The 20,884-nt window shown below is 44.7% G+C and overlaps 1 protein-coding gene across 1 annotated transcript in view; it reads left to right on the top strand.

The window, feature by feature from the left end:
• Positions 1-9,864, top strand: part of DENND3 (DENN domain containing 3) — a 48,768-nt gene extending 38,904 nt beyond the window's left edge. Inside the window, exons 18-23 of the mRNA XM_053395190.1 lie at positions 1,974-2,110; positions 2,743-2,903; positions 4,604-4,737; positions 7,626-7,738; positions 7,848-7,985; positions 9,650-9,864. Of these exons, the coding sequence (XP_053251165.1) occupies positions 1,974-2,110; positions 2,743-2,903; positions 4,604-4,737; positions 7,626-7,738; positions 7,848-7,985; positions 9,650-9,850 (884 nt within the window). The 3' untranslated portion in view covers positions 9,851-9,864. The remainder of the gene's footprint in view (positions 1-1,973; positions 2,111-2,742; positions 2,904-4,603; positions 4,738-7,625; positions 7,739-7,847; positions 7,986-9,649) is intronic.
• Positions 9,865-20,884: the final 11,020 nt, after the last annotated feature.

Below are 20,884 nucleotides of genomic sequence, written 5' to 3'. Positions count from 1 at the left end.
TTAGTTCCTTAATATTCCTTTCAGCTCAAAGCCAAAAGTCCAGTTATTTTGTATCAGCCCTCCTTATTTTCAACAAGTTATACCGAATAAACCAGCAGAAACAGCAGAAACAATGTTCTCTTTTTCCAGCTGACAGCTAGCTGACTGACAGCTAACTTGACAGCTGTCAAACTCTTCAATACAGCAGGCTTTCTCATAGGACGTTCCCGAGTCTAGGGGGGGGTGAAACTTCAGCTCCCAAAAAATTCTTTTTATCCTCCAGTAAATCTTCTTATAATGTTAAAACCGTGAAGTCAAGATCTTTTATTAACAAGCAAAAAACAGATTCTCTCGACCTTAGCTGCTCGGTCCTTTGCTTTAAGTTGTTAACAAAGGGGGGGGGGGTGGACTTCCTTTTTAGCCCCTTCCCGCTCGTTCCAGATCCAAAATAGAATTTTTTTTTAAAAGTTCCAATCTCCGTATTACTCACGGGTTGATGTTTTGTAGTCCAATCGATCAAAAGAAGAAGTTGGCGCTCTCTGTCAATGGCTTGCGGCTTCACTCCGTAGACGAGGGAGTACTCTCAGCACCACGCCTCACCCTGCCTCCGTTCCGAAGCCTTTAAAAAGGCTCCGTCCCGGATTGGGGGGGCGCAAATGGTGCCCGCCGAGTCTCTGTGTTCACAGGCATCCGCGCCTGTGATTTTAAGGGTCCCCGCTTCGCCGCAGCGGCCAGACCCAGACGCTACGGAGCCGATTCCCTCCGGAGCTCGGAGGGAATCTGCCATTAAACAATGGCGCCAACCCGGAAGTCCCCTCCCTCGAAGTATTCTGTTGTGCCAGAAGCGGTTTAGTCCTGCTGGCCACATGACCTGGAAAGCTGTCTGTGGACAAACACTGGCTCCCTCGGCCTGAAAGCGAGATGAGCACCGCAACCCCATAGTCGCCTTTGACTGGACTTAACCGTCCAGGGATCCTTTACCTTTTACAGTGGTACCCCGGGTTACATACGCTTCAGGTTACATACGCTTCAGGTTACAGACTCCGTTAACCCAGAAATATTGCTTCAGGTTAAGAACTTTGTTTCAGGATGAGAACAGAAATTGTGCTCCGGTGGCACAGCAGCAGCGGGAGGCCCCATTAGCTAAAGTGGTGCTTCAGGTTAAGTACAGTTTCAGGTTAAGTACGGACCTCCGGAACGAATTAAGTACTTAACCTGAGGTACCACTGTACCTTTATTTATCACACTATTCTGTGTAGCCTAAATCAGGGTTTCCCATAACTGGGTCTTCAGTTGTTTTGGACTACAATTCCCATCATACCACTGGTCCTGCTAGCTAGGGATGATGGGATTTGTAGTCCAAAGTAGAAAAAGCTGAAGACACAAGTTTGGAAAACCCTGGGCTAAATGACACATGACAGAGTAGTTCAGGAGTGAACACCGTACTGCAATGTTTCTCAGAGGCTGTGGCAGAAAAGGGTGACAAACATGTCAGGAAGATTCAAGGACAGTCAAAGGAACATATAAGCATTTCAGTGTAGTATAGCATAGTATCAAAATAATTTATTTTGGCTATGCAACCAGAAAAAGTGTTTCTTCTCTTTGTGCTCCTCCCAGTCTAGAAAGTGCCGGTACTTTAAGCTGAAGAGTGGTTCTTATCATCACCACCTGTGTTGGAAATAGTTCAGGAACAGGTATTTGAGTAAAACTGATGGGTTGAAAGCTGCATCCTCTCCATTCTTGGCTCTGTTAACCTTTGTAAAATACAGGGACCGTCTTGAAGAAAAACACTTCTTAGTGAAAAAGGTAACAGCTGAGGGAGACGTTAATAGGCATCAGAAATACAGCTGCTCTTCACAGTGTTCCCCAGCAACCCAATCTGTAAGATGGCATAGTCAGATGTATACTCTTAGGTAGTACATTGCTCGATAATGTATTTGGTTCAAACGTATTTTATATCAAGTGTGTCACTGTTTTCTCCTTCCAACGCTTAGGGCAACTTGATCCAGCAGAAAAGCAGGGGGATGCCCACCCAAAATTATGGTGTGCCTTAAATGAAGGGAAGGTGGTCGTGTTCGATGCATCTACGTGGTCCATACAGCACTATCTTAAAGTAGGAAACTCTAAACTGGTAAGCAACGCTGTGCAAGTACCGCATAATTTTTAATTTGCTAGCAAAAAGTATTGAAATGCACATGGGCGTTTTGACTTTTTAAACTTTTCCATCCTTTTAGTTTTTGTTTTGGTAGATGTGAGTTGTGTTGGGGGTTTTTTTATGTTTCATTGTTATTTATGTGACAATATATTCTGTCCAGATATACTGTGTCACGAAATCCAGGGAATGGCGCAGAAGGAAAACCACCCGTGTTTTTTTCTTGGGAGGTAAATAATGCTAATGAAATTGACGCACACTGTTTGGAATTCTTCAAGGCTTCACTGAGAGATGGGGGCAAAGAGACTTCAAGGAGGACCTGAGAGGCGCAGGTTTCTATGCAACATATGTCAGAAAGGGGTGCAGGTGTTTCCTTAAGTTCAGTAGAGACAGATGCTTCTCCTCCCTCAGAGAACAGTGTTTGGGATAGGGAACTGCCCATCCAAGAGACTCAAGGTTACAGATAGTTAAGTGGAATTTCACCTCTGGAAAACATTTGTGTGTCTTTCAGAATCATCAAGGCTTTTCAGGGATTTGGTGTGATATTGAGAGCTTCCATGTTGCAGTGATATAGTCTTGCTGAGTATTTCTTCTTCTCCTTACAAATGCAGAATTGTATGGTAATGGTGGAACAAAGCCAAGTCTGGATCGGTTCTCAGGACTCCATTATCTATTTGATCAACACCCACAGCATGTCTTGCAATAAGCAGCTGAACGACCATCGCTCCGAAGTTGTGGACATCATTGTGAAAAATGGAGATAGCAGCTCCAGGTCAGCTGAATATATAGTATGGCAGGTTCTCTTGTTCAAAGACCAACTGGGATTGTATCCTGAGTGTAAGGGACCAGGAGAGAGAGAGAGAGAGAGAGAGAGAGAGAGAGAGAGTTCTATTGGTGTACCCTCTTTTTCCTCAAAGTGTTTCCCTCAAAATGGAACTATGACGTGCTGCCAAAAACCAGGCTGTGAACCTTCTGATAGGCAGTAGCTTGAGGAATTTCTGAGTCCCTTAGGGACCTCTACCTTTCAGCCCACCTCTGGGTGAAAAAATGGAGAGCAGCTTTGAATTCATTTCCCCCAAAACCTAGAGGACACAGAACTTATTAACAAAGCTTAGTGGAAACTATTGTTGGAATACAAGGGGGTAGCTTTGCAACTGTGCACTCTTAGCATGTGGGGGGAATTTTAGTGAGAAGTTCAATTTTTTAAACCCAATGAAGCCAAATGTCTAAGTATGAGGAATTTCATGGGGAGGGAAAAGGAAGCGCAGTAAAAGGGTTGCACACAAGAGCTGTGGGAATTACAACCATTCATGGTTTTTGCAAGAGAAGCTGGATGATGCACCAGTTTGTAAAACATTTCTGTTCTCTTGTGCATGTCTGGGTATCCACTTGAAATATTTCACCTATAAATTTTAAGTGAAAAACAGAGACGGGGAACCTGCAGTCCTCTTGTCGTCCTGCACTACAAAATCCCTGACTCCTGGTCATGCTGGTTGTGGCTGATTGGGAGGTGAAGTCCAATAATTTCTGGAGGTCCAAAGGTTCCTTGCCCTGAGGTAGTGGCTGGCTCTCTCCTGTCGCCTGCAGAACTTTCTAATCCATGAGATGTGTCAAAATAGCAAGAAAACTCCTTGCGAAGAGATGAGCTTAGAAACTAGAAAATGTATGTAATTCGTCTTCCAGTCACATTTTCGCCTTTTGTCCAGGTGGATGTTGGGGAGGTATGAGCACATTTGAAATAAGAGCAGACCAGTTTGGATGACACCAGGTTTGAGCTGAGGTCTTAGGTCCAAAAGCTGGTTCCTCAGTAGTGTGTGTGTGTGTGTGTGTGTCTCAATATCTAATTCATGAGATTGGATATAGTAGGCTATTTTACGGATATAAACAGCAGCGCAGCCCTAAAGCAGGAGAAATGTTATTGGACAAGTTTTAGTTCACTCCCTCTGCGGCGACTACTCATTTGTCTGGAAAGTATGAGCTAAAAGATTGCATTGAAGGGAGGCTAGAATCTAGATATCACAAAACTTGGAATGCGATTTTTTTTAGCTTAAAAGCAGGAGGGGTAAAGGTAATGTTTGAAGACTGAACAATACACACACACACACACACACACACACACAGACTTCTCGGGCAAATAGTGACTCATGAATAGAATTACATGTTGTTACCTCAACCACAGTACAGTGGTACCTCGGTTTTTGAACATCTCGGAAGTCGAACGTTTTGGTTTCGAACATCGAAAACCTGAAAGTGAATGCTTCAGTTTTTGAATGCTTTTTGGAAGTTGAATGTGCCACATGGCTTCCGTATTGAGTCTTGCGTAAGTTTTCAGACGTTTTGGAACTCGAGCTGTCTTCCGGAATGGATTATGTTCGAAAACCGAGATACCACTGTATTACTTTTTATGTCGACTTTTTAAATTTTTTTGTAACACATGTCCTAACATCACGTACTTTCCTTGCGCATGCGCAGTGAGGCCTATTCTTGCAGCGTGGACGGGACAGTGATTATGTGGGACATCAGCACCTTGAAAGTCAACCACCGATTCCAGCTGCCCTGTGAAACTCTGACTGCTATCAAATTCCACAGTAACAGGCTTTGGTGCTGTAAGTTTCCTGTGTCTTCATCTACCTGAAAAGAATGTAATTTAAAAGGAAGAGGCTGGGGAAGCCACATCTGACTTTGATTCATAAGAAATCGGCCACCTTCAGCCTTCCCCTGCTCTTTCTTGGAGACCGTCAGCCAAATGCTTATAATAACTTTAGCAGACTACAGCTGAAACCGTGGGACTGATTAATTTAAATTTCATTTCTGGGAAGACTCTTCCTTGCTGCAAATGTAGGCGTGTAAGCATTTATCTGCATTAGGAAGAGAGCTCACCTGGTGCTCATGAACCTGACAAACTCCTATCAGAAGCAGGAGTTTTCCTAACAGCGTTGGTATTTCCCTTCAATGCTTAATAGGAAGAAGGCAGCACCAGAAAATAGGGGGAGCCCCCAAACGGTGCAGTGAACCAGATTAGGGTCCCAAACATGTTCTCTTTTCTTTCCTATGAATCATTTACAGTGGTACCTCTAGTTACTAACTTAATTCGTCCCGGAGGTCTGGTCTCAACCTGAAACTGTTCTTAACTAGAGGCATCCTTTCACTAATGGGGCCTCTTGCTGCCGCTGTGCCGCCGGCACATGATTTCCATTCTCACCCAGGGGCAAAGTTCTCAACTCAAGGTACTGTATTTTTCGCTCTATAGGATGTACTTTTCCCCCTCCAAAAATTAAGGGGAAATGTGTGTGCGTCCTCTGGAGCGAATGCAAGCTCCCTGGCTTCAGCGATAGCAACGCGAAGCCTCTGAAGCGCAGAGGGAGCAAGACTCTCCTGGCTTCAGCGAAAGGAACCCAAAACCTTTGGAGTGCAGCGCGAGGTCCCGCTGTGTTCCAAAGGCTTCAGGTGGCTATCCCTGAAGCCTTTGGAGCGTAGCGGGAACTCGCACTGTGCTCCAAAGGCTTCGGGTTCCTTTCGCTGAAGCCGGGAGAGCAAGACTCCTGGCTTCAGCAGAGAGGGGGAGCTGCGTAGCGCCCCTTCAGCCAAGCGGGAGGAGAAATGGAAGGGGCTCCGTTTCTCCTGCGGCTTCGCTGAAGGGGCGCTGAGCAGAGAGGGGGAGAATTTTTTTTCTTGTTCTCCCCCTCTAAAACAAGGTGCGTCCTATGGTTGGGTGCGTCCTATAGAGCGAAAAATACGGTAACCTTTCCAGGTTAGCAGAGTCTGTAACCTGAAGCGTTTGTAACCGAGACGTTTGTAACTCGAGGTGCCACTGTATATCCTTTTGCTAAACTATTCCATAGTTAAGAATATTAGTGTTAAGGTTAGAAAAAAAAATACAAGGTGTGACCGGAAAGTTGGGTGAATGGTCACAGAAATCGGACAGAAATCTGATACAATGCACCATTGACAATGTTCGTAGAACTTTTGGAAACTTCTGGAGAAGTCCTCTTTTCATACTGCTTTCAGTTCCCTCGTCACAGCAGCTTGGACATGTGAAATGTTGGGAAATCTGTGCCCTTTCAGTGTAGATTTCAGTTTTGGAAAAAGAAAGAAATTTGGTGGGGCCGAATCGGGAGAATATGGAGGCTGGGACAACTCAGTAACCTCAGGAACGATTTCACATGGGATATGAAATCCTTTTGCCATCCTTCAGATGGGCAAACGCCGATCCCACATCAATAATTCTTGAACTGTGTCGCCATTTGCTGCCGTTCAGTTTGTTGACGGTCTGCCAGACTGAGGGTCATCTTTGATGGTTTGCCGTCCTTCACGGAAATGCTTAAACCACTCGTACGCTGTCTTTCGGGTTACAGCTTCATCTCCGTACACAATTGTGAGCATTTCGTGGGTTTCCGATGCCGATTTACCCCATTTGAAACAGAATTTCATATTGACTCTCTTCTCCATTTTCAGTCACGACGCACTGCACTATTAACATCGCAAGGGATCGTTGCCTTAGGAGAGCGAGAAAAATTCTCCGGGATGACTCACACCCCGGCCACCACCCTTTTAATCTTCTACCCTCGGGCAGGAGATATAGAAGTATAATCAGCCGTACCAACAGGCTAAAAAATAGCTTCTATCCATGGGCTGTTAGGCTGTTGAACGGAAAATAACATAGCGAAATTGACTTGCGAGGTGGTGTGTTGTTCGATAAGAGATTGAGTGTTTGGGGGTGGGGGAGGGAGGTTGTACAATGACAATAAAGTTATTATTACTAAACAGCCCCAAGACGGACAGGTCATGGCCGAGGGTTTAGACTAAATGTGATCCACCTGGAGAAGGAACTGGAGAACCACTCCAGTATTTTGCCAAGAATAAAAAAGGAGAAGCTTTGAGAAGAAAGTGAGAGTTTCCAAGGCATTCTCTGGTTCATGGGGTCACGGAGAGTCGAACACGACTAAGATGACTAAACAACAACAAAACAGCTGCCACATGAATGTAGGCCGTCAAATAAATGCTGAGACACATGTGCCTATGTTAGCTGAGATACGGACAGACACCTCCCACGTGTTTCTGTGAATCTGGCAGTTCCTATTATCACGTACAGGGGTGATTCACCCTACTTTTCGGTCATGCCTTGTATTTACTTACCGTATTTTTCACTCTGCAAGACGCACCAGACCATAAGACGCACCTAGTTTTTTGGAGGAGGAGAACAAGAAAAAAAATATTCTGAATCTCAGAAGCCAGAACAACAAGAGGGATCGCTGTGCAGCAAAAGCAGTGATCCCTCTTGCTGTTCTGGCTTCTGGGATAGCTGCGCAGCCTGCATTCGCTCCGTAAGACGCACACACATTTCCCCTTACTTTTTAGGAGGGAAAAAGTGAGTCTTATAGAGCAAAAAATACGGTATTTACTGTAAAGGATCCATGCACCACCATCTTCATTTCTACTTTAATGAGACAATAATATCTTTGTGACTAAGCGCTTTATGAATGTTTGTTTTAAGGTATAGGGAGCTGTATTCTGGTCCTCTCAACAAATGGTATTATTCGGCAAAGGGTACAAATGGAAGACAATGTGAGAGCTACGCCCTTCCTCTGTTTCCAGTTGTTCCCCGAGGTATGTAACAGTAGTCGATTTGTTACTACCACCTTAACCTAAACGTGCTAGACAATCCTTTGCATTAATATGAGTATTCTCCCTGCCTTTTTCTTCACTTTTGCCTCAGAGTGAGCAAGTGTTGGCCTCATGTTCAGCGAGCACTGAGTTGTATTTCTGGAACATGACTGATCTCTCGACACCCTCTCAAAAGATCAGCTTGCAAGACTGCTCAGAGATCACGTGTATGATGAAAGTTAAAAACCAGGTAAATCGGATGCAAAGGAACTCTGTTTGCCTCTTGTGGCTTATTCAGTGATCTCAGCTATGATACAGAAGTCCGCCTAGGTTTATGCAAGAGCTGTTTGCTAACTCCATCGAATTGTGGTTCATTGAATTAACTTCTCCCCTCTCTATAATTACAAACTGCTTTTGAAGCTCCTCTCAGATTTGCCACATCACAAATCCAAAATTTCTGTTCGGCTCATGGATTTGGTTTCAGGGTTCTTTAGCTATAATCCTCTCGTTGTTTAATGAACCAGCCACACTTGGAAAGTATTTTTTTGTATTTTTCCTTCAAGGACTCCTGTAGCTTTTTCATGACGCATCCAGAATTAGTGAAGGCAAAATGGTGTGTTCTGTCATTTATCAGTTTGCTTGTATCTGACAGCCTGTGGATAACCATACTCTCCCCTTCCTAGTTATAACTACCAACTATTTATAATTTACTCACAATGGAGTGGGCAGTCTCAAATACCTTATTTTAATTTAAATAACAATTACCGTACTACTCCGTGTATAAGACCAGGTTTTTTTCCTGTAAAATGTATGTTTAAAAGTTGGGGTCATCTTATACATGGATAGTGCATAGGGTGGACGTTTGATTGGTTGTTGCCGCGGCTGTCAGTGGCTTTTGGGCGTCTTATGGTTATTGTGTCAATGGCCGGTGTTGATTTGCTGGCGCTGTGGTAATAGGGCGGGTGATTGGCAGCTTCTGCCAGCGAGAGGACAGTCAAGAGGCGGATTTTGTGATGCGTGTTGGTGAGCGATTTTTGGCAACCCTCCCCAAAAAGGTCAACAACCCACCCCCCAAAGCTCAACAACTCTGTGCCATCTCCCCCGTTTTCTTAAATTATAGTCCCCCAAAATAGGGGGCATCTTATACATGGAAAAGTACGGTAATATAAGCAGATGGTGATGCTAGCTTACATGGTTACTAAATGTTAAACTTCACTTGGTTATGCAGCTAACATGTCAAGTTGATCCATATTACTGTATAGTTCTCTGTTTTCCTGTTTCAACAAAACACCTTCTCGGAAATGTATGCTGAGGCATTAAAGATGAGATATATATTTGTGTCTCCTGAAGGTGATCACATATGCCAAAATAAGTTGGGCATTAGTAAAGGGTAAAGGGACCCCTGACCATTAGGTCCAGTCATGACCGACTCAGGTTGCAGCGCTCATCTTGCTTTACTGGCTGAGGGAGCCGGCATACAGCTTCCGGCTCATGTGGCCAGCATGACTAAGCCGCTTCTGGCGAACCAGAGCAGCGCACGGAAATGCATTTACCTTCCTGCCGGAGCGGTACCTACTTATCTACTTGCACTTTGACGTGCTTTCGAACTGCTAGGTTGGCAGGAGCAGGGACCGAGCAACGGGAGCTCACCCCGTCGCGGGGATTCGAACCGCCGACCTTCTGATCGGCAAGCCCTAGGCTCTGTGGTTTAACCCACAGCGCCACCCGCATCCCTGGGCATTAGTACTTGTATTAATAAATTAGCTATTAGTCACCAGTTTGAGGTGTCTCCCTTCTCCTTGCTTTCTTGCAGTTGCTCCTGTTACTGCTGGAATAAATGATTAAAATAATCCATATTTACATTCACAATGGAAATACAGTATTTTGTTTTAAAAGGACGTGTTTGCCTTTCAGATATGGGTTGGCGGCAGAGGTCTTTCTCAAGGCAAAACCAAAGGAAAGATCTATGTGGTTGATGTGGAAAAGAAAACGGTGGAGAAAGAATTGGTTGGGCACATCGATACGGTGAAAGCTCTGTGCTCAGCAGAGGACAGATACGTTCTTAGCGGCTCTGGAAAGGAAGAAGGGAAGATAGCAATCTGGAAGGTTGAATAAAGTTCAGTGTTTCAGTTTTTTTAATTCAGTTTTTAAGGCTGGGCGCAGAGAGTCCGTTGGCTTCAGTCTTGTGCGTATCTTGTTCTTCCTTCAATGTTTTAACTTATCAGATCACTTTTCAGGGTAATTGTTCTAGAATTTCTGTTCTAGAATAGCAGAAGTAAATTTATATTATGACCGTGAATACACTGAGTAAGAAACTTGAAAATGCACTAGGAAATCATTGAATGAGTCTTTAATATCAAATTGTAGATACTACGTGAATTTTAGTATTTGCTGCGTTGTAGGATTAGTGGCACCTTGTTCAGACAGCGTAATCGGGTTCTGTGCTTCCTGAATGACAAACCGCTGCAGTGCAATTAATCCGTTAAGCTTAGAAGGGTGAATGATGACTATTGCCCTTAAGACTATATAGGGTCTTTTAAATGGGATAAGTTGGTTGACAGAGACCTGTCTTTTCCTGGCTTACCATTGTTGATCTCAAGACTCGTTCCAGGTTGAGTTACTCCACTGAGAATGAATGAGGACGCTTTTGCAAGAAGGGAGCTTCTCACTACACTGTAGAGATCATTATAGTAAAATATAAGCTTTTCCCGCCCAAGGTGAGATTTTTCCACTAGCAATAGTGCATTGAAGAAATTTCCCCTTCTGAGGATTCTGGTTACTTGCTGATCTGAAAGTAAATTGTAAAACAGGTTCTCAATGCCCTAAAATTGGGACTGCTGCTTTCTTTGTTTATACGTTTAACACACTCCAGTGAGATGGAATAATTTTATATTGTACCTTAATTTTCAAAGGTGCTCCCATTTATTTGCGAACATAAGCTATGCCACTCTGCCCTTTTCAAATGCTTTTACTTCCTGCAGCCTTTCAAAAAGTTTGCAAGGTACATTGCCAGGTGCATCACACAAAATGCCGACTTGAAGCAACTGGTGCTCTGATACGTTTCCCTTCAACAGACATTCACACCAGGAGTCCTTACTCACAAATGAGCCGTTCGCCTGCCATTTTTTTGATATTTATAGCTGAAATGTAAATAAGCAATTTGTCCTCCAACTTTTTAACATATAAAGCAATTACATAATGAGCCTGAAGGAAACTTTTGACGGCCTTAACTTTCGTATTGGGATAGTATGCTGGATAGCGTTGTAAAAGACAGAAATGTTTGCTATTTTTGTAAACAGTTTAATAAAAGATTGAAGTGTTACAAATTGCTAATTTCATATACCCTGTGAGTAACAGAAGGATTTCTATCTACTAATAAAACCATGCCTTTTTGGAGTAGCTGAAGCTAACCTTTCATTTTCCTAGCTACTGAAAAATCTGTACTGAATGTAAAGGGTTGGAATAGTGAATACACAGATCAGTTTGAGAAGGATTGGATTCATTCTTCAGCTGATATCAAACATCTGTATCCATATACATGTGGAAACTGTGACTTATGTATTGCACTGCCATCTCTACCTCTAAGAGGAGCAGATTTCTCCGGCAGATTAAAGGTAAAGGGTAAAGGGACCCCTGACCTTTAGGTCCAGTCGTGACCAACTCTGGGGTTGCGGCACTCATCTCGCTTTATTGGCCGAGGGAGCCGGCGTACAGCTTCCGGGTCATGTGGCCAGCATGACTAAGCCGCTTCTGGCGAACCAGAGCAGCGCACGGAAACGCCGTTTACCTTCCTGCCAGAGTGGTACCTATTTATCTACTTGCACATTGATGTGCTTTTGAACTGCTGGGTTGGCAGGAGCAGGGACCGAGCAACGGGAGCTCACCCTGTTGCGGGGATTCGAACCGCCAACCTTCTGATCGGCAAGTCCTAGGCTCTGTGGTTTAACCCACAGTGCCACCCGCATCCCTTCCAGCGGATTGCTGCAGTGCAAAAGTTAACGCAGCTGCAAATCCACGAGTGTCTTCAATGTGGCTATACCTTGGCTTCCCCCTGGACTTCCTGGCACAACAAGTGATGAGTAGCTCATGGGGCAACAGCTGCTTCTCCTTTCTCTCCTTCCTGGCATTTGTGGCTGAGACACAAGACCAGCACCTCTTCACCTGTTAGCCTCGCTGTGATAGAACGAGGATTCTTGCTCTGTTATAGCATGCTTAACCATACAAAGGGTTTATAGGTAATTATACAGAATAGAGAAGTTGGTGCTAACCTTTGAATGCTTAAAGTTCCTTTCCCCTTTTTGTTCTGTTTCTCTAACCTCTGTCACATGTGAGTGGGGAAGCTTGGTCTTTACGTATTTTTTTGCAATTGATTAAAAACTACATTTCTTCCATATGGTGCTCTTAAATTGGTCAGCTTTGCAACAGTAAGGAGCCACTTCATTGTACAAGAGGGGATAGAATTGCACTAGCCTCTTGGGGCCTCCAGCAGTGCCAATAAAGGGATTAACAGCATTAAGGTCGCACAAAATATTGATTGCATAGGTCCCCCCCCCCTCCTAATTTCCTACGATTAAAAAATTAAGGAAGACTGCTGGGCCTAACAGGAGAAAGTAATCGGAGGCTGAGTATACATCATTTGAAATGCACATTTGAAATGTACTTTTTGGTTTGCAGAAAGAGAGAAATAAGAGGTGCCTCACTTTTCTTTTCTGTAAGCAGAATGTAGTTATGAAGTTTAGTAACCATGGGATGCAGGTGGCGCTGTGGGTTAAATCACAGAGCCGAGGACTTGCCGATCAGAAAGTTGGCGGTTCGAATCCCCGCGATGGGGTGAGCTCCCGTTGCTCGGTCCCTGCTCCTGCCAACCTAGCAGTTCGAAAGCACGTCAAAGTGCAAGTAGATAAATAGGTACCACTCCGGCGGGAAGGTAAATGGCATTTCCGTGCGCTGCTCTGGTTCGCCAGAAGCGGCTTAGTCATGCTGGCCACATGACCCGGAAGCTGTACGCCGGCTCCCTCGGCCAATAAAGCGAGATGAGCGCCGCAATCCCAGAGTGGGTCATGACTGGACTTAATGGTCAGGGGTCCCCTTTACCTTTAACTGTAAGATTAGAATCTTCAAAATTTTTTTCTCCCCCTGACAGCAGGGGATGCTGTTGCTTTGCAAAATAACACCCTTACTAAATTGGGGTTGAGTCAAAGCAGGGTGCCGGGGGGGGGGGAGTCCCTGAGATGGAACCTTTCCACTAAGGCAATTCCTCCTGAAAATAGGAGGCAGGACACCCTCTGGCCCGCTACTATAATCCCCCCTCAAGAGACTGAACTGGTGCCTCACTCAGATCCCAAGTTGTAATTGGCCAGGACTGTTGTCACATATATATTTGATTCATTTCCTGGGATTTCCACTTATTGACTGGGGATACTTTGATGTTCCTCTTGCCCATTTCCTCCGCTGAGTGTGAGCAGCAGCAATGTGATTGTCCCTTCCCTAAGAAGGCAATGGAGAAATGCATGCTTAGAAAACTCTTTTATATTATCCGTCTAAACTCATTCACCACCCACCACCGAGAATTGCCTTCCTGCTTTGCTCTTGCATGCTACACAGTCTGCCAAGAAGAAATTGGTCAGGCGACCCTTTCTATCATCACCGCCTTTTCTTCATATTAGGGTAATGTTCAAGGAACTGAAGCAGGACTAGAGAATTAGCAACTCATTCCTCTGTTTCGCCCTTCTTGTCTGTCTCCCCCCCGTCCCTTTAAAAATGGGTCAATGGGTGCAGAAGAATAGATGGTGCAGCTGTTGGGATGCGTCCGGGGAGATGGGGGTATTTGGCAGGCCCCCAGCTGGCTCCAGCCACCGGCCGGCAGCCAGGCGAACTCCGGGTCCCGGTACAGCATCAGCGACACAAGCCTCAGATACCTTTAGAGACTTGGCAGGCTCTAATCAGCAGAGTGAATAACTTCTCACAACGGAAGTGGCGGACAGAGACATGTATAAGCATTATTTACAGGCATTTATTCAGCATAGTTCAGGAACAAAGGAAAAACATGTCTGCTTCCCTTCGTGTCCAGCAAAACAATAGCAAACGGAAGTTCCCAGCAGACTTGTGCTGGAAGTAAACAGGCATGTGACACACAACAGTGGTGCCTGTTCCTTTTAAGGTGGAACAGAACTATATCCTAACATCAGCTTGGAGAGAGATGGGAGGGTGACTGCCAAAAGTTTATTTGCTTCTGCAATGATGAGGCGCTTCCTTTTAAGTAAGCACACCCAAGTTTCCAGCATGTACACAAAACATTTGTCCAATCTGGTGCAAGATGGCTCTGTTCTCCTTGTAGGACCTGCATAAAAGAGCAAGCAGGTAAAAAATGGAAAACAAGCAAGGTCCCAACCAAAGAAGAATGGCGACTTAAACTGATGGCATACGCGCAGCTTGCAGATTTAACATATAGAAAGAATAAGAGAAACGAAGAATATATGTTTAAAGAAGACTGGGAAATGTTTACTGATTATTTGGGTGAAAATTGTATACACTTAAAAACACTGGTAGCATTAAGATAAATTCAACAGTGTAAAGAAGTTTTGATGGTGTAACAATGGATTACCGAATGGTTTAGTTCATATAAAATATGCAGGGATGTATGGTATGCAAAATGAACCACAAAAAGAGAAGAAGGGAAGTCATTGATTTAAGGTCTAAATGAATATTTTGAAATGTAAATTATTATTTTTTAATTATATATATATATGAGCAAGCAGGTCAGCACAGAGTAAAATTTAACTGGAACCCAAAGTATTAATGGCACCGGAGATGAGGCACGCAGCCTTTTTGTAGACCACCACCAAGTGAAATTTAACAAGCCACCTGAATTATTAGCAGCCAGTCTTTCAAAGATAAGTAGTACACAGCTGTTGTGACTTTCCTTCTTCATTTTCGAACTCTGATAGCATCGGAGCTTTGAGCCAGAGAAGCATGTGCTGATTCGTACACATGTTGCTTGCATCAAATGAAAGGACATATATTCTAGGCAGCACCAGCAATGGACACAGCAGTCGCTGTTCTGTTCACCGTTTGGTCGTGCTGATCGGCTGAGACACAGCTCTTGAGCCTGGTGGGTTTGCAGTGTAAGAAGGTGCACTGGGGACAGCAAATGTATCAAACTGGTACTGGGCACTTCAGTATTGCTCACTAAGCTGGGCACAGAGCATCCTCCACAACACACCTTGCAATACGATGGCCGGTCTCTGCCATCCTTTTCAATGCAGGGAGCAAAGGACATAAGAAAAGTCTTGCTAAATTTATTGATTAGATTTCCCTCTCACCTTTCCTCCAGGGAGCTGTATCTGCTGGCATGTATTACCCCCTCCCCATCTTAAGCTCACAACGCCCCTGTGAGGTAGGTGATGTTAGTTTCTGTTTGCCACTGAGCAGCTGCATAGAGTCACAAGGCTCTGTTTGCATTCCAGAGACAGTCCAGACTGTTGGAAGTCTCACGGAGGCAGGAGACGGATGTGTTGTTTACTGGTTTCCTGTTCTCTTTTGTTCCTTTGTTCAGTTGCTCTCTGCTTTCATAGAGAGAGGGTGTCTTTTCTGTCTGCGTAGCTTAGAAATAAAACTCTTTGCAATGTAGCCATAAATCTCATCACTGCCACATGCTGCTGGAAACACTGTTGTATGGGGGAACGTGCCTTTGAGCCTCATCACAGGCTCAGGTCGTTAATTACTCGTCGGGAGGGTGATTCCGAAGGACTTGACCGGAGGAAGATGAGCCTTATCAGCTTGGCCGAGCGGACAGGTGAGCCTTGGAGACAGTGGCTGGCTCAGGTCACCCAATGAGCTTCTTGACTGAATAGGGAGCGGCTCCCCATCCTATTCCACCTGGAAGCAATGTAGGGAGGCAGCGGTCCTTGCTTACTAATGCTCCAGTAATTGGCATTCAATAGCGTACCATACTGTCTCCGAAAGGTCCAAGTAACTATCAGAGCTAAAAGCTGTTGACAGCTATCAAAGCCGTTAACAGATTTTGTCCTGTCTCCCTTTAAAGCCTCCTGGCCCGGCCCCCATCACTAAATAGCAGCTTGTTGGAAACAGCAGGAGCAAACCCAGTTGGTTTTCTGTAGGCTTCTGGATTGGAAGTGGGCGAGGGATACTGATATGGCACAACTTTCTGGTCCTGATAAAATGGCCTTGTCTTTTGCCTTGCAGCTTTTCAGGCAGAGAGAAGCCTTCCTCTCGTCTCCGCTTAGGAAAAGGGAGGGTGTGTGTGTGTGTTAAATACTCGCTCATCCCTTCTCACCCCGCAACATAAACTTTACTAGCCGGAGTGAAGAAACGGAGCATAAGGATGACATGAGTCAGGAGCAGAATCTTGCCAACGCATCATTTGCCTTTTAAGTTGGTCCCCCCTCTCTCTGAAAAAAAGCCTGGAGGGTTGTCTTTGTAACGTGACTGATAACTCCACTTTAGCAGACTCTGGCAACTAACACAGGCGCTGCTTGAATAAGCGGCAATACCACCCATGGGGTTTGTCACTGCTGCTGCATTCATCTGCACAAATGCTTGGAAAGTGCCTCAGTCATTGCCAGGCAGTCGGTGGGGTAAGAAGCACACTCATGAGAGCCAGTGTGGTGTAGTGGTTAAGAGCGGTGGACTCGTAATCTGGTGAACCGGGTTCGCTTCCCCGCTCCTCCACATGCAGCTGCTGGGTGACCTTGGGCCAGTCACATTCTCTGAAGTCTCTCAGCCCCACTCACCTCACAGAGTGTTTGTTGTGGGGGAGGAAGGGAAAGGAGATAGTTAGCCGCTTTGAGAATCCTTCGGGTAGTGATAAAGCGGGATATCAAATCCAAACTCTTCTTCATAGGGGAAGAGATCTTGGGAAAGGGATCTGAAAAATGGAGCGTGTGGACTGCAGCCGGCTCAGCACTTAGCAAGCAGGAGGGGCAGGGACAGCAGCAGATGTGTTCCCCCAAACCAGGCTGCCCGTGACCTTTAAAGCCCTAAATGACCTTGGCCCTGTATACCTGAAGGAGCATCTCCTCCCCCATCGTTCAGCCCAGACACTGAGGTCCCTGAGGTCCAGCTCCAAGGGCCTTCTGGCGGCTTCCTGACTGTGAAAAGTGAGGTTTCAGGGAACCAGGCACAGGGCCTTCTTGGTGGTGGCCCTGTAGAATGCCCTCCCATCAGATGTCGAGGAGATGAGTAACTACATAACCTTTAGAGGACATTTGAAGGCAGCCCCGTATAGGGAAGGTCTTTAATGTTTAATGTTTTATTCTGTTTTTATATATGCTGGAAGCCTCCCAGAGTGTCTGGAAACCCAGTCAGATGGGCGGGGTACAAATAACGAAATTATTATTAAAATAATTCTTTTTCGCCAAGCAATTGGTTGTCAAGGTTATTATGTGTACATTACCTAGGGAGGAACTTCCCATGCTCCCTGTTTGGTGCTGTAGTGTCAAAAAGAACTGTCAGAATTCTGTCCTCCCCAACTCATTGCTGATACGTGCCCATCAATATTTCGCCCTCTCCAACTTAGTCTTCCAGTCACAGAATTGAAAGTGGACTTGGAGGTCACCTAAGGTCAACCCTCCTGGTGTCAAAGTGGGATGTGCAGTGCAGGAAGCAATTAGCGTGTCCCTGAGAAATGTGCACCATGCCACCAAAATACTACAGGAAAGGAGAAGACCCCAATTCTCAAAGCAATCTGTTCCATTGTCAAACAGTGCTAAGAAGCTCCTCCTAATGTTTCATTGAAAGCACAGAGGTGCAGCTCTGCCTGATCTGCGTCCCTTGACCGGTCTACACCAGCTCTCAGTAGAGGCCGCTCATTGTTATGGTACAAAATTCACATCACAATGAGGCTGTTTCCACAGCTGGCCATTTTAGGAGTGACAGCAGAGGCTTTTTGGGTCAGGAAACGCTGCATGGCAGCTATTAGGAAAAGGAACTGCTGCATCGCGTTCAAAGCCCTTTGTCCGCCTCCATTCTTTTTCACTGCTCCCTGGGCTAAAATAATAAAAGGTTTTGCATCATGGCTTCAAAATTAAAGGAAAAGCGTCCGATAAAAAAATTGAATGGACAGAAGCCTGGAATTACGGGATGAAATCCGGTCCCATGAGTCAAGAGCAGTTGAGTGAATGTTCCCCTAAACAGAGAGCAGGGTGGGCCAAGGCGACAACTCTCTGCCATACTAGGTCAGGGCCTATTGTGCAAAGCATTGTCACATGCCCATTCATTTTAAACAAGTGCATGGCTGACGTCACCTGTGCGTCTGGCCAGGCAGAAATGAGTCAGCCTCTTTGGCTGCTACTGCCTTCGTTACTGTAATTTAGTCAGGGCTTGTGGGAGGCACCAGATCGCCAATCTGGTACCCTCCAGGAGTGCTGGGATCCCTCAGTCTGGGATCTGCCCCAAGTAATTTATGGACCTATCCAATGCTTCCCCCCCCCCTAGAAAAAGAGGTGCAAGAACTCTCACTTCTGTTTGGACGGACAACTCTAAGTTGTTGAGTATTTTTTAGGGGTTAGCCAAAGTTGCTGAGCTTTTTTTAGGGGGGGACAATGGGTTTTTTTGGGGGGGAGGACCCTTCTCCGCCCGATTGCCCCATCGCCAGCATCGCTGCGGCCACATTACTACATCGCCTCTGACGTGCACCCAATTATTTAGATTTATGTAAGAGCAGGACTGACTTATTTCCCATTCTCCACGAACACAAAAACCCAGATCCACCGGCTCATATTGAAATGTTTATTAAGATTGAACTGTAGAACAATGGATTGAACACATGTAAATGTGAAATAGTGGTTTGTTTTTTTCTCTTTTAAACTCTACATTCAGCCATTTCTATCCATAAATGGGTGGGTGTGGGGGGAAATTACAAAGAGACCAAAAGTGCAGAACAGTTAAACTGTTTCTCATGCAACAAGTCTTTACCTTGAAAACCAGAAAAAGAAAGCTCTGTGTCAAAATCAAATCCCAGAACATTCTGCCATCTAATCCACTCAGACACATTCATCGGTCACATTTCTTATTTATCCCTTTTTCCTCGTTAAACTCGAAACATTTATGTGTTTAACACACACTTATAAACATTGCTAAACTCAGCAAGAGCTAGTATACTGCCCCAACTTAATAAGTTGATAAACAAGAAGTTGTCATATGGCCAGTTCACAATGGAACTAAATATATATATTTACTTATATTTTTTTTCATTAAGAGATGCCTATATGCAGCTTTTCACTAGGGGAGGCATTTATTTTATTTTATTTTAATATTCAAGCTGGCCATTTGGCTACCAAGAAGGTTTCAGGTCCATGTTGCAGCAGAAATTCAACGACAACAACAACAAAAAAGTACATAGCATAGGAAAGATCAGATGATCAAATTGTATTATCCAGGAGGAGGTTATGCTTCTATCGAATTTAAAAACAAAGCGGAACTAAAAGTCAATGCTAACTCGGGTGATGGCCAAGCCGGACAGAGCTGAGATTTTCTGGGTTCTAATTTTATGAAATTAGACACTTGACACTTGACCAATGAAGTAAGCTATTTTGTGACCTGAAGAAGAAAAGGAGTTTACATTGTAATTCTCTCCCCCCCCCCCCCGAGTTTTATTTACCTGGGCGCTTTTCATAGGAAATTAATTTACTGGCAACTATCTGGAAAATGCATAACCTCTACATCACCCCTTCTGTTTATCAGAAAGCAACATGGTATGCATGTCCTGTTCTCTTACACATCAGACGAGGGTGCCTGCAAGACCTACCAGGTATCATTTTGTAACTCTAGGATGATTCCTCAAATTATTGCATCAGAGCTTTTAGGTGCACGTGGATTTTTACTGAATCTTAAGAGAGATGTGTTTAGAAGGAATTCCAGCAACTTTTGCTTGTTCCACAGCTGTGTATAGTGAGAGAATTTGCAGTGGGTGGAATTCTCCCTCTTAGGCAACTGTTTGTTTTTCCCCAAAAGATACCGGAGCCCTCGGGCAGTGGATTTAGTCTTTGCTCTCATAGAGCAGACCTGGAAACGGATCATAAAAACGCCCTTGATCAAAGGTGGTCTGGTCTACAAACTGTGCAGAAGCATCTTCACAGCTTCTAGCAAAGACCACCTTGAACACACACAGAGAATTTGCACAGCATGTTTTCCACACCCAGGAATTATTCCGGCAACTTGAAAAAAGAAAACCAGCACCTTAGGGCTAGTCTACCTGTCAGAAGTTGCTGAAAGGAAGAATTCATCCCATCTAAGGTCCAAGTGTCACCTGACTCTTGAATTAAAGCCAAACCATCTCCCCCTCTGAATTTAACTGCCACAAGGAAGTTGCGCATGTAAGGACTCTATGCTCCTGGAATTCATGTGGGTGTCTCTGAGACCCTTCCTCAATAAAATAAAATAAAATGGGGGCATAAACAAGTGTTTCAGCAGAAGATACATCCTCAGTAAAACTTTTTATTATGGGAGCAACATGAACCACAGAACTCTGGGTAGATAATATCTGCTTCTTTTTGTTCCGTTTTGCAAATGGCATTCCTCCCTCAATGCAGTCTTAAAAACCTTGTAGCTTGGCTGTTTAAATGGCAAAACCTGCACGTTTAAGAAACCATAGTTAGGAGAAGACACACACAGGTGAAATTTGGTATCCTTTTCTTTCTTCCTTCCCAAGTCATTTCCCCCCATTTCTGTGCAATATTTTTTGTGTCTTGTTACATTTATTTGGCCTATTAACGGGGGGGGGGCAAGGGGTATCCGCAAATGAATAAAAACCAAATCACTCCCCACCCCCCCACAAAAAGACACTTCAGGTACTCCAAAGTTGCTACATGTGCTTACGCGGGGAGTCATGCAAGATTTCGGGTTGTGTAAGAAGCAACGAATGGATCTAAGTCAGAGCTGATTGCATCCTGCTAGCAGACAGAAGGAAAGGGCAGGGAAGACCATGTTTCAGTGGACAGTGACAACAGCAGCAGAACGAGGCCCAACCTGTTCCGTTCTAATTCATCCTTAACCAGGCCCAACCCCTTTTCATTTTTAAAATAAAGAAAAAAGCTTTCCTGCGACTGAATGGTGAAAAGGTGGAACCAGAAGAATGCCAGGCGCCCAGGCGAGCTCCCAAAATTGTGCTGCCAAGAAATACTCTGTTGG

The sequence above is a fragment of the Podarcis raffonei genome, chromosome 7 (genome assembly GCF_027172205.1).
Source record: "Podarcis raffonei isolate rPodRaf1 chromosome 7, rPodRaf1.pri, whole genome shotgun sequence".
Classification (NCBI taxonomy): Eukaryota; Metazoa; Chordata; class Lepidosauria; order Squamata; family Lacertidae; genus Podarcis; species Podarcis raffonei.
This window is presented reverse-complemented; position numbering and strand designations above follow the sequence as displayed.